We start from the raw sequence: 13,705 nt of genomic DNA on the forward strand, positions 1-13,705 counted from the left end.
ATTCCTCTATCATCTACACAATTTAAGTTAATCTCTGAATAGAATGAGCAACACCCAACTCATGCACACACACAAAGACACACACACACAAAGACACAAATACCCTTAAATTGATGACTTTTTGTGAAAGTCATCACATAAGATTGTTTGGCTTGAAATGATGTGGAAACAACGTTGAGTCAACCAGTTTTTTTTGTCCAAGTGGGGGTTTTGTTTGTGGAAGAGAATATGGTAGACGTTGCTGTCTGAAAGTGATTTCTATGTCCTTTGGTTGTCCTCTCGTTGGCCTGTTAATGACATCATCTCCGGATGTTCTCACCATATTTAGTGTGTGATTGTGACTTTATAGTGCAGCTGTTTCTTTGTAGTAAAACACAAGTAATGTCCTGGTCATTGATGTGGCGTGTCGTAACCTTGTTGAGCTTAAAGAAATGTGTTTGAAGTAAAAAAGTAATGTCCTGGTCATTGATGTGGCGTGTCGTAAGCTTGTTGAGCTTAAAGAAATGTGTTTGAAGTAAAATATGATTGAAATAAAGAGTGTCCAGGGGATGTCTCAGTCTTTGAAAGGGTCATTTGTAATCTTTAAGATGTTCCCTTTACCGAAGACCTAAATAGATAGATTTTTACCCTTTTAAAAAGAAGTTCTCAGCTATCCAAATGTAATGGTAATGTGGAAATGACATGTTATAATGCTGTTATTGCATCAAATGTTTGCTTCATGCAACAGAATAGAGGGGTTGTTAGAACGCTCATCTGTGTGTGTTCTACTGCGGATGGACCTCTAGAAGATCTACGATGTCTTTGGGTGATACCGCATTCCAGAGCATGAGTTAATGTTTCTATACTGGGGTACCAGGGGGAGATGGCAGTTGGGGGGGCAGTTGTTACAACAGATACTGTCTGCTGTGAATTCTAAGTATCTTTCATACTAGTCTTAACCTTGTGACCCATTCCATACATCTGGTGTTTGTCATGTAGACTGAAGGAGGATGGACTTCGCTATAAAACGCTGTGGCTCAAACCAGATCGCTGACTTCTCAATGATCACCTCCAGGGGTGATATAAAACGCTGTGGCTCAAACCAGATTGCTGACTTCTCAGTGATCACCTCCAGTGGTGATATAAAACGCTGTGGCTCAAACCAGATCGCTGACTTCTCAGTGATCACCTCCAACTCCATTACAGCAGTAATTAAATAATAAAGTTTACTTGTTTTGAAGAAATGTTGCAATAATTCAAAACAGATGTGCTGACTTCTCAGTGATCACCTCCAACTCCATTACAGCAGTAATTAAATAATAAAGTTTACTTGTTTTGAAGAAATGTTGATTACAATAATTCCACCACAATGGTCAAGAGGTTGTGAACCTAGAGGGGCCCTTGAACACGTGTTTAGGTACACATGTTGTGTTTAGGTACAGTAATACACATGTTGTGTTTAGGTACAGTAATACACATGTTGTGTTTAGGTACACATGTTGTGTTTAGGTACAGTAATACACATGTTGTGTTTAGGTACAGTAATACACATGTTGTGTTTAGGTACAGTAATACACATGTTGTGTTTAGGTGCAGTAATACACATGTTGTGTTTAGGTATACATGTTGTGTTAAGGTATACATGTTGTGTTTAGGTATACATGTTGTGTTTAGGTCCAGTAATACACATGTTGTGTTTAGGTACAGTAATACACATGTGTTTACCTACACATGTTGTGTTTAGGTGCAGTAATACACATGTTGTGTTTAGGTGCAGTAATACACATGTTGTGTTTAGGTACAGTAATACACATGTTGTGTTTAGGTACAGTAATACACATGTTGTGTTTAGGTGCAGTAATACACATGTTGTGTTTAGGTACAGTAATACACATGTTGTGTTTAGGTGCAGTAATACACATGTTGTGTTTAGGTACAGTAATACACATGGTGTGTTTAGGTACAGTAATACACATGTTGTGTTTAGGTGCAGTAATACACATGTTGTGTTTAGGTACACATGTTGTGTTTAGGTACAGTAATACACATGTTGTGTTTAGGTACAGTAATACACATGGTGTGTTTAGGTGCAGTAATACACATGTTGTGTTTAGGTACAGTAATACACATGTTGTGTTTAGGTACACATGTTGTGATTAGGTACAGTAATACACATGTTGTGTTTAGGTACAGTAATACACATGTTGTGTTTAGGTGCAGTAATACACATGTTGTGTTTAGGTACAGTAATACACATGTTGTGTTTAGGTACAGTAATACACATGTTGTGTTTAGGTACACATGTTGTGTTTAGGTACACATGTTGTGTTTAGGTACACATGTCTTCTGTTTACGAAGGAATAAATGATTGACAGGATATAGAACATGCAACAAAATATAATTGTAGTCTTTTAACGATGTGCCCTTTACTAATGACTTAAACAGATAATTTTACCCTTTTACTGCAGGGGGCTAAATCAGGGGCCTTCAATGCTGCAGAAATGTTTTGTAAGAGACCTTATATATATTACTAATGACTTAAACAGATCATTTTACTCAGGATTGGGACAACAATCCACAGGCCACAATCAACTATAGGCAAATGGTGGTCACATCAGATACTGACTGGTTTTCTGATCGTGCCCCTACCATTTCTTCAAGGTATCTGTGACCAACGGATGCATATCTGTATTCCCAGCCATGTGAAAAACACAGATTAGGCCTCTAATGAATTTATTTAGATTGACTGATTTCCTTAATATGAACTTTAACTCAGTAAAAATGTTTGAAATTGTTGCATTTTGTGTTTATATTTCTGTTCAGTATTTACATACACACACATATTATATATATACACAAAAACATATATGGGGGATTAGAAATGAAGTAGACAATTACATTGAAGCTACAATCTAAGTTCAATATTAAAGCTGTTCTACCCCCTAGGATAGAGGACTTTTTTCTCTAAAAGTGTTCAGCCTACATCTATCCAATGTTCTACTGTTCAGACTGTGTGTAATCTTTCATGTCTTTTCAGGTTACATAAGTGGGTAAAACTCCTTCCACACTGGGAGCAGTGGTAAGGCTTCTCGCCTGTGTGTATTCTTTGATGTATTTTCAGTTTACATAAGTGGGCAAAACTCTTTCCACACTGGGAGCAGGGGTAAGGCTTCTCCCCTGTGTGTAATATCTCATGTGTTTTCAGGTTACATGAGTGGGTAAAACGCTTTCCACACTGGGAGCAGGGGTAAGGCTTCTCTCCTGTGTGTACTCTCTCATGCGATTTCAGGTTACATAAGTGGGCAAAACTCTTTCCACACTGGGAACAGTGGTAAGGCTTCTCCCCCGTGTGTATTCTCTGATGTGTTTTCAGTTTACATAAGTGAGCAGAACTCTTTCCACACTGGGAGCATTGGAAAGGCTTCTCCCCTGTGTGTATGCTCTCGTGTTTTTTCAGGTTGCTTTTCTGGGTAAAACTCTTTCCACACTGGGAGCAGTGGTACGGCTTCTCCCCCGTGTGTATTCTCTCATGTTTTTTCAGGTGCTCTTTCTGGTTAAAACTCTTTCCACACTGGGAGCAGAGATGTTGTCTTGCTGGTTTGGACTTCACTGGCTCTGGTTCCTCTGAGTCTGGTCTTTCTCCTGCCAAAGACAGAGTGTTCACTTAAATAGAGACCTGAACAAAACCTCCACATGACAAAACGGCCTTGCTACGAGGGTAAAATCCTAATCAGATCCCTCAATAATCTGAGGCCAATTTGAACAATCTTGGTGTGATTTAGCTTCCTGGTAATTACTAATAATATTTTATAAAAGTCAGATCACAAAAAACGAAACAGTTCCAGGACACTGAAGACATGTTTTACAAGTCAGAACACAAAACAGTTCTATGACATCACTGGATTCCAACCGAGCAGGTGGTTCTAAATATACAACCTTCAGTTAACTAAACAGTTCTAGGACACTCAAGACACAGACATCACTGGATTCCTATCAAGCAGGTGGTTCTAAATATATAACATTCATAGCTGTATGATACAGAATGCGACCTACACTTAAACATAAAATAACTAAAAAAGTAATTTTGTGGGGTTTTTTGTTTTTGTTTTTACATTGGAGGCAAAAGCACATGTGCTTTGACACACAGCACATCAGTAACATCTCCCTGTTGTTGAAAGGGTTCGACACATGCTGTTTAAAAGGACCAATTTCTTATTTAAACGTTCAGATTTTCAACATTTTGACTGATTTCATATTTTGGGTAAAGTGAAAAATAAGAAGGTGAAATATTTTGGGTAGATGTTCCTAAAACTGATAGTAACTATATATAGTAAGTTTATATTATAAAGTCTGAAAGGGCTTGTTCATTCACATTAATTCACTATGACATCATCATATGTTTCTAAAACTGATAGAAACTACACTGAACAAAAATATAAACGCAACATGTAAAGTGTTGGTCCCATGGCTTCATGAGCTGAAATAAAAGATTGCAGATATTTCTCTCAAAATTGTACACAAATTTTACATCCCTGTTACTGAACATGTATTCTTTGCCAAGATAATCCATCCACCTGACAGGTGTGGCATATCAAGAAGCTGATTAAACAGCATTATCATTACACAAGTGCACCTTGTGCTGGGGACAATAAAAGGCCACTCGAAAATGTGAAGTTTTGTCACACAGAAATGCCAGATGTCTCAGAGGGAGCCCGGCAATTGGTATGCTGACTGCAGGAATGTCCACTGGAGCTGTTGCCATGGAATTTAATGTACAGTACCAGTCAAAATGTTGGAGTCACCTACTCATTCAAGGGTTTTTCTTTATTTTGACTATTTTCTACATTGTAGAATAACAGTGAAGACATCAAAACTATGAATAAACATAAGGAATCAGGTAGTAACCGAAAGTGTTTACCAAATCAAAATATATATTAGATTCTTCATAAGTAGCCCCCCCTTCGCCTTGATGACAGCTTTGCACACGCTTGGCATTCTCTTAACCAGCTTCACATGGAATGCTTTTCCAACCAGTCTTGAAGGAGTTCACACATATGCTGAGAACATGTTGGCTACTTTTCCTTCACTCTGCGGTCCGACTCCATCCCAAACCATCTCAATTTGGTTGAGGTCGGGGTTGTGGAGGCCAGGTTATCTGATGCAGCACTCCATCACTCTCCTTCTTGGTCAAACAGCCCTTACACAGCCTGGAGGTGTTTTGTGTCATAGTCCTGTTGAAAAACAAATGAAAGCCCCACTAAGCCCAAACCAGATGGGATGGCGTATCGCTGCAGAATCGTGTGGTAGCCAACCTGGTTAAGTTCGCCTTGAATTCTAAATAAATCACTGACAGAGTCAACAGCGAAGCACCTGCACACCATCATTATATATATCTATATATATTATATATATTATTATTATTATCACCATCACACATACGGAGATCATCCATTCACCTACTCCGCATTTGAAACCAAAGATTGCAAATTTGGACTGATCAGACCAAAAGGATAGATATCCACCGGTCTAATGTCCATTGTTCGTGTTTCTTGGCCCAAGCAAGTCTCTTCTTATTGGTGTCCTTTAGTTGTGGTTTCTTTGCAGCAATTCAACCGTGAAGGACTGATTCATGTAGTCTCCTCTGAACAGTTGATGTTGAGATGAGTCTCTTAATTTAACTCTGTGAAGCATTTATTTGGGTTGCAATTTCTGAGGCTGGTAACTCTAATGAAGTTTTCCTCTGCAGCAGAAGTAACTCTGGGTCTTCCTTTCCTGTGGTGGTCCTTAAAGTAATGAGAACCAGTTTCATAATAGCGCTTGATGTTTTATGCGACTGCACTTGAAGAAACTTGAAATTTTCCGGATTGACTGACCTTCATGTCTTCAAGTAATGATGGACTGTGGTTTCTCTTTGCTTATTTGAGCTGTTCTTGCCATAATATGGACTAGATCTTTTACCAAATAGGACCATCTTCTGTATACCCCCCTACCTTGTCACAACACAACTGATTGCCTCAAACACATGAAGGAAAGAAATTCCACAAACTTTTAACAAGGCACACCTTTAATTTAAATGCATTCCAGGTGACTACCTCATGAAGCTGGTTGAGAGAATGCCATGAGTGTGCAAATCTGTCATCAAGACAAAGGGTGGTTACTTGGGGCGGCAGGGTAGCCTAGTGGTTAGAGCGTTGGACTAGTAACCGAAAGGTTGCAAGTTCAAATCCCCGAGCTGACAAGGTACAAATCTGTCGTTCTGACCCTGAACTGTTCCTAGGCCGTCATTGAAAATAAGAATTTGTTCTTAACTGACTTGCCTAGTAAAATAAAGGTAAAATTAAAAATAAAATAAAAAAACTTTGAAGAATCTCAAATATACTTTGATTTGTTTAACACTTTTTTTTAACTTCATGATTCCTTATGTGTTATTTCATAGTTTTGATGACTTCACTATTATTCTACAATGTAGAAAACTGTAGAACATAGTCAAAATAAAGAAAAACACCTGGAATGAGTTGGTGTGTCCAACCTTTTGACTGGTCCTGTAAATTCCTCAACCATAAGCTGCCTTCCAACGTCGTCTTAGAGAAATTGCCAGTACGTCTAACAGTACGTCTAAACGCCCAATTTTTCAGTTTTTGATTTGTTAAAAAAGTTTGAAATATCCAATAAATGTCGTTCCACTTCATGATTGTGTCCCACTTGTTGTTGATTCTTCACAAAAAAATACAGTTTTATATCTTTATGTTTGAAGCCTGAAATGTGGCAAAAGGTCGCAAAGTTCAAGGGGGCCGAATACTTTTGCAAGGCACTGTATATATATATCAGTCTATATATATATCAAATCAAATCAAATCTTATTTGTCACATACACATGGTTAGCAGATGTTAGTGCGAGTGTAGCGAAATGCTTGTGCTTCTAGTTCCGACAATGCAGTAATAACCAACAAGTAATCTAGCTAACAATTCCAAAACTACTACCTTATAGACACAAGTGTAAGGGGATAAAGAATATGTACATAAAGATATATGAATGAGTGATGGTACAGAGCGGCATAGGCAAGATACAGTAGATGGTATTGAGTGCAGTATATACATATGAGATGAATATGTAAACAAAGTGGTATAGTTAAAGTGGCTAGTGATACATGTATTACATAAGGATGCAGTAGATGATATAGAGTACAGTATATACGTATGCATATGAGATGAATAATGTAGGGTAAGTAACATTATATAAGGTAGCATTGTTTAAAGTGGCTAGTGATATATTTTACATAATTTCCCATCAATTCCCATTATTAAAGTGGCTGGAGTTGAGTCAGTGTGTTGGCAGCAGCCACTCAATGTTAGTGGTGGCTGTTTAACAGTCTGATGGCCTTGAGATAGAAGCTGTTTTTCAGTCTCTCGGTCCCAGCTTTGATGCACCTGTACTGACCTCGCCTTCTGGATGATAGCGGGGTGAACAGGCAGTGGCTCACGTCTGTAACCATAAATAGCTTTGAAAGACTGGTCATGGGATCACAACACCATTATGCCAGAAACCCTAGACCCACTCCAATTTGCACACCGCCCCAACAGATCCACAGATGATGCCATCTCTATTGTACTCCACATACTCTTTTTCCCACCTGGACAAAAGGAACACCTATGTGAGAATGCTATTCATTGACTACAGCTCAGCGTTCAACACCATAGTGCCCTCAAAGCTCATCACTAAGCTAAGGACCCAGGGACTAAACATCTCCCTCTGCAACTGGATCCTGGACTTCCTGACGGGCCGCACCCAGGTGGTAAGGGTAGGTAACAACATCCGCCACGCTGATCATCAAAACGGGGGCCCCTAAAGGGTAAGTGCTGAGTCCCCTCCTGTACTCCCTGTTCACTCATGACTGCATGGCCAGCAACGACTCCAACACCATCATTAAGTTAGCCGATGACAACAGTGGTAGGCCTGATCACCGACAACGACGAGACTGCCTATAGGGAGGAGGTCAGAAACCTGGCCGTGTGAGCCAGGACAACAACCTCTCCCTCATCATGATCAAGACAGGAGATGATTGTAGACTACAGGAAAAGGAGGACCTTTCACACCCCCATTCTCATCGACGGGGCTGCGGTGGAGTAGGTTGAGAGCTTCAATTTCCTTGGTGTCCACAATTACCAACAACCTATCGTGGTCCAGACACTCTAAGACAGTCGTGAAAAGGGCACGACAAAGCCTATTCCCCCTCAGAAGAACAAAAAGATTTGGCATAGGTCCTCACATCCTCAGAAGATTCAACCGCTGCACCATCGAGAGCATCCTGACGGGTTGCATCACTGACTGGTACTTCTCGGCCTCCAACCGCAAGGCACTAGAGGCTAGTGCGTACGGCCCCAGTACATCACTGGGGCCAAGCTTCCTGCCATCCAGGACCTCTATACCAGGCGGTGTCAGAGAAAGGCCCTAAAAATGGTCAAAGACTCAAACCACCCTAGTCATAGACTGTTCTCTCTGCTATTGCAGGACAAGCGGAACCGGAGTGGAGCCGGAGCTCCAAGTCGAGGACCAAAAGGCCTTAATTTTTTAGGTTGTGTGAACAACAACAGTAATTGTGTGATAAATACAAATCCTCAGCAAACTACCCAGATAATGACAGAGCGAAATGTTAGCAAAAATAATTATTCCCACTTGATCCAGATCTAGATTTGATCCAGATCTAGATTTGATCCAGATCTAGATTTGATCCAGATCCAGATTTGATCCAGATCCAGATTTGATCCAGATCTAGATTTGATCCAGATCAGATTTGATCCAGATCTAGATTTGATCCAGATCTAGATTTGATCCAGATCCAGATTTGATCCAGATCTAGATTTGATCCAGATCTATATTTGATCCAGATTTGATCCAGATCTAGATTTGATCCAGATCTCCAGATCTAGATTTGATCCAGATCTAGATTTGATCCAGATCTAGATTTGATCCAGATCTAGATTTGTAATCGACTGTTTTTTGGTTGTGTAAACAACAACTGTAATTGTGTGATGGTGGGGCAGCGTTCATTTATGGTCGATTCAGTGGGAAAGTCAACCTGAACATGTGTAACGGAGGTGAGAACGCGCCGTAAACTCACTCCACAGCTTGAAACGTCACAGATGGAGCTGTCCAACTGGTACCTTTTGCTTCAATCGGTTCATTGTCACGTGTGTTGAGAAGCAGATAATCACCAGTTTGAGGGGACAGGGACACTCGAGGAAGCTAAACTGTTAGCAGCACACCGGCGTCAGTTACATATGAACAAATAAAGTGAGTCATTTCCAAATTAAACCATGTTCTTTAAGGTCTATATAGTATATATATTAAACCATGTTCTTTAAGGTCTGTATAGTATATATATATATTAAACCATGTTCTTTAAGGTCTATATAGTATATATATTAAACCATGTTCTTTAAGGTCTATATAGTATATATATTAAACCATGTTCTTTAAGGTCTATATAGTATATATATTAAACCATGTTCTTTAAGGTCTGTATAGTATATATATATTAAACCATGTTCTTTAAGGTCTATATAGTATATATATTAAACCATGTTCTTTAAGGTCTATTTGGTATATATATTAAACCATGTTCTTTAAGGTCTATATAGTATATATATTAAACCATGTTCTTTAAGGTCTATATAGTATATATATATATTAAACCATGTTCTTTAAGGTCTATATAGTATATATATATTAAACCATGTTCTTTAAGGTCTATATAGTATATATATTAAACCATGTTCTTTAAGGTCTGTATAGTATATATATATTAAACCATGTTCTTTAAGGTCTATATAGTATATATATTAAACCATGTTCTTTAAGGTCTATATAGTATATATATTAAACCATGTTCTTTAAGGTCTATATAGTATATATATTAAACCACGTTCTTTAAGGTCTGTATAGTATACAGTGCCTTGCGAAAGTATTCGGCCCCCTTGAACTTTGCGACCTTTTGCCACATTTCAGGCTTCAAACATAAATATATAAAACTGTATTTTTTTGTGAAGAATCAACAACAAGTGGGACAGAATCATGAAGTGGAACTACATTTATTGGATATTTCAAACTTTTTTAACAAATCAAAAACTGAAAAATTGGGCGTGCAAAATTATTCAGCCCCCTTAAGTTAATACTTTGTAGCGCCACCTTTTCCTGCGATTACAGCTGTAAGTCGCTTGGGGTATGTCTCTATCAGTTTTGCACATCGAGAGACTGACATTTTTTCCCATTCCTCCTTGCAAAACAGCTCGTTTGACCTGATAAAGTAGGAAATTAAATGAATTTTGTCCATTACAGAGACGGAGGACAAGTCTCACAAAAAATGCTTTTCATTCATATTTCATGGCTTTTAGAAAAGGTTTCAAATATATATTTACCAGTTTAACAAGTCCTGTAGATCAGCTGTTAATGAAGCAATACAGACCACATTGAAGTGTCTGGAGTTTAGTTTGTATGTTCTAGAGTCTAGTGAAGAGAGGGGGGATGACTGGGACAGACAATGTAACATCTATACTTTTTTTAGGAAATGTTTTTGTAAAACAAGCTCCTTTTGAAACTTTCTCTCTAAATCTAACTTTCATTAAGGTTTTATATGGTCTATTGGTTTCTCTCTAAAGCTAACTTTCATCAAGGTTTTATATGGTCTATTGGTTTCTCTCTTTTAATTGGCAGAATCCTTTTTCAGTGTTATGATATTCATAACATCCATATCCACCAGTCTATCTTCCTGTCAACTAACAGAACTCTGCTAGTTGTCCTGGTAACAGATACCAGTCTTCTTCATGTCAACTAACATAACTCTACTAGTTGTCCTGGTAACAGATACCAGTCTTCTTCATGTCAACTATTTGTATTGTTATTTTATATTTAACCTTTATTTAACCTGGCAAGTCAGTTAAGAACAAAATCTTACACACACCACCAAGCTACCTGCCGCCCCAAAACTAACAGAACTCTGCTGGTTGTCCTGGTAACAGATACCAGATCTATTTCATTTGTTCAAACTAAACTACAGCACTTACTTTGATGAGTCAAATTTGATCCTGATCCTTTCTTCTCTTCTCCTCCTCTCACAGTTCCACTCAGCCCCGTTGTTTTCCTGCAGTCCACCAGCAGCACAGACAACCTCTTCATACCCAGCAGTAAGGTGCTACTGGGAGAGGCTCGACACGGGGACTCCAGGAGGGAGGAAGGGTTAGCGTTGTCCTGGTAACCATACAGAGGGGACACAGACACATATCATTATGGATGCTGATGTCACTGTTGTCATAAAGTGCTTTCCAGAAACCCAGAACCCGATAGAGAAAGCTGTATGCTAGACCAGACCAAGCTGTACCATCTGGTGTTCTGATCTGGAGAGACTCTTCTCTGTCTCGTCAGCATCAGGATGTTGTTGAGGGTCCGCAGAGGATCCAGGATAGTCACGTCTCTCTCCTATGTGAACGAGAACATCAAACAGATATTGAACTTTCTTTTAAAATCATAGGGTCTTAGACGAGGCATTAATATATCTCAACTGGGCATATGTACGAAACAGGTGTATTTTGCATCCCTTCAATATTTTATTAAGAAATTATGCTCCAATATTGAATTTTAAAAGCCTGTTGCATTAGATGAGGTGCAGTTTAATATAGACCACATGGATAATTCAATACATAATCTAAAAGTCCCCAAAAATATATACCAATGGCAGATTGACCCTTTAACAATTTATACAGTACTTGAACAACATATTCAAGTGTAGAACTTCAGTAGAATGCCCCTTAAAAACCCCACATTCAATAACTGCATAGTTTGTGTCCCTGTTGAAGACAGTACTCACTGGTGTTAATCAGATATTCTGTCTCCTCCTCTTTCACTCCCAAAACGTCTTCCTCCTTCACCTTTATTGAGACAGCATCCTCTTCCTCTCGAAACGGTTCTTTCTCTTCCTTCACTATAACAGCCTCCTCTTCCTCCATTTTCATTCTGAACGATTCTTTCTCTCCTTTCACTGTAATATCCTCCTCTTCTTCTTTCACGACAATGTTCAGCGCCAGAGCGTCTTTCTCTCCTTTCACTGTAATATCATCCTCTTCTTCGTCTTTCACGACAATGTTCAGTCCCAGAGCTTCTTTCTCCAAACAGCAGACCTCATCTTCTTTAGCAGGGGATGAGTAGTTTAGTGAGCTCATGGTCAGTGATGTTAGTTTGCATTAGCGACTAGCCTAGTGCTAGGCTCAGTATCAATATTTAACAAGTTTGCAAATTGAACAAGGAAATTAGGTTAAAAGTTAACCAGTAGATACGTCGCCAGAAATGTGTTTTCAACACTGAGATTAGCTATTGTACATTAATAATGTCTAAAACCTCAATCTTTCAGTTTTATGTTGGCTAGCAAGCTACCGAGGTGGTTGAAAGAGTTGGCGAAATAGTAGCCGTGTTGTTGTTCCTGAAGAAGCGTCCCGTCCAGGCCATTATACGTCACACAAGAAGCATCATCTGAAATACGCTCATCGCCATCTGCTGGCTGGAGTGGGTAACGCAGTTTGGAAACAGTTCCTACACTTTTGTATTGGAAAAAACGTCATAATAATTCAACAATAAACTGATATATTTTCTCTCACAAATAATAATTTCCTGTACACAGACGTAGAAGCTTAATATGAATATGTAGATGATGATGATTAAATACTTATATGAATAGGTAGTGTGTTAATGTGTGTTTTCTCTGTTAATTTTTTACATTAGTTTTCATCTAGATGTGACCATGCTATCCACTTCAATCAGTGTAAGATACAAACCATCCTGTAAACAACAGAACAAATGCATCACATGCAAATAGCACTTGATTTTCTGATTATCTGTAGTGCTATACACTGGGTAGACAAAACATTAAGAACAGCTGCTCCTTCCTTGACATAGACTGACTAGGTGAATCCATGTGAAAGCTATGATCCCTTATTGATGTCACTAGTTAAATCCACTTCAATCAGTTTCGATGAAGAGGGGGAGACAGGTTAAATAAGGATTTTTAAGCCTTGAGACAAATGAGACATGGGATTGTGTATGTGTGCCATTCAGATGGTGAATGAGGAAGACAAAATATTATAAGGGTGTATTATGACATCAGAACTACTCAGACATTCCAAATATCACTTGATTATCAGAAGGGTGTATTATGATGTCAGAACTACTTGTCCTGCTGGACACAATAGAGCAAATGCATCACATGCAAATAGCACTTGATTATCTGTAGCGCTTTACACTGAGTCTACAAAACATTAAGAACACCTGCTCCTTCCATAACTTAGACTGACCAGGTGAATCCAGGTGAAGCTATGATCCTTTACTGATGTCACTAGTTAAATCCAGATGGTGAAGAGGGGAAGACAACATATTATAAGGGTCATTGAACAGGGTATGATAGTAGGTGCCAGACACACTGGTTTGTGTCAAGAACTGCAACGCTACAGCTTCCCATGTGTACCAAGAATGGTCCACCATTCTATCCGTGTAGATGAAGGGGAGGAGGCCAGTTAAATAAGGATTGTTAAGTGAAATGAGACATGGATTGTGTCTGAGTACCATTCAGAGGGTGAATTGGGAAGACTAAATATTTAAGTGCCTTTGAACGGGGTATGGTAGTAGGTTCCAGGCGCACCGATTTGTGATTTGTTTTTCCAACTCAACAGTTTCCCATGTGTA

General features: G+C 38.9%; 1 protein-coding gene across 1 annotated transcript in view; it reads right to left on the bottom strand.

The window, feature by feature from the left end:
* Positions 1–2,286: 2,286 nt before the first annotated feature.
* LOC115120495 (uncharacterized) overlaps positions 2,287–13,705 on the bottom strand; it is a 52,464-nt gene continuing 41,045 nt past the window's right edge. Inside the window, exons 9-13 of the mRNA XM_065015660.1 lie at positions 12,404–12,527; positions 11,841–12,215; positions 11,355–11,452; positions 11,041–11,224; positions 2,287–3,621 (exon numbers count right to left, since the gene is read on the bottom strand). Of these exons, the coding sequence (XP_064871732.1) occupies positions 2,984–3,621; positions 11,041–11,224; positions 11,355–11,452; positions 11,841–12,215; positions 12,404–12,527 (1,419 nt within the window). The 3' untranslated portion in view covers positions 2,287–2,983. The remainder of the gene's footprint in view (positions 3,622–11,040; positions 11,225–11,354; positions 11,453–11,840; positions 12,216–12,403; positions 12,528–13,705) is intronic.

The sequence above is a fragment of the Oncorhynchus nerka genome, unplaced genomic scaffold, assembly GCF_034236695.1.
Source record: "Oncorhynchus nerka isolate Pitt River unplaced genomic scaffold, Oner_Uvic_2.0 unplaced_scaffold_1359, whole genome shotgun sequence".
Classification (NCBI taxonomy): Eukaryota; Metazoa; Chordata; class Actinopteri; order Salmoniformes; family Salmonidae; genus Oncorhynchus; species Oncorhynchus nerka.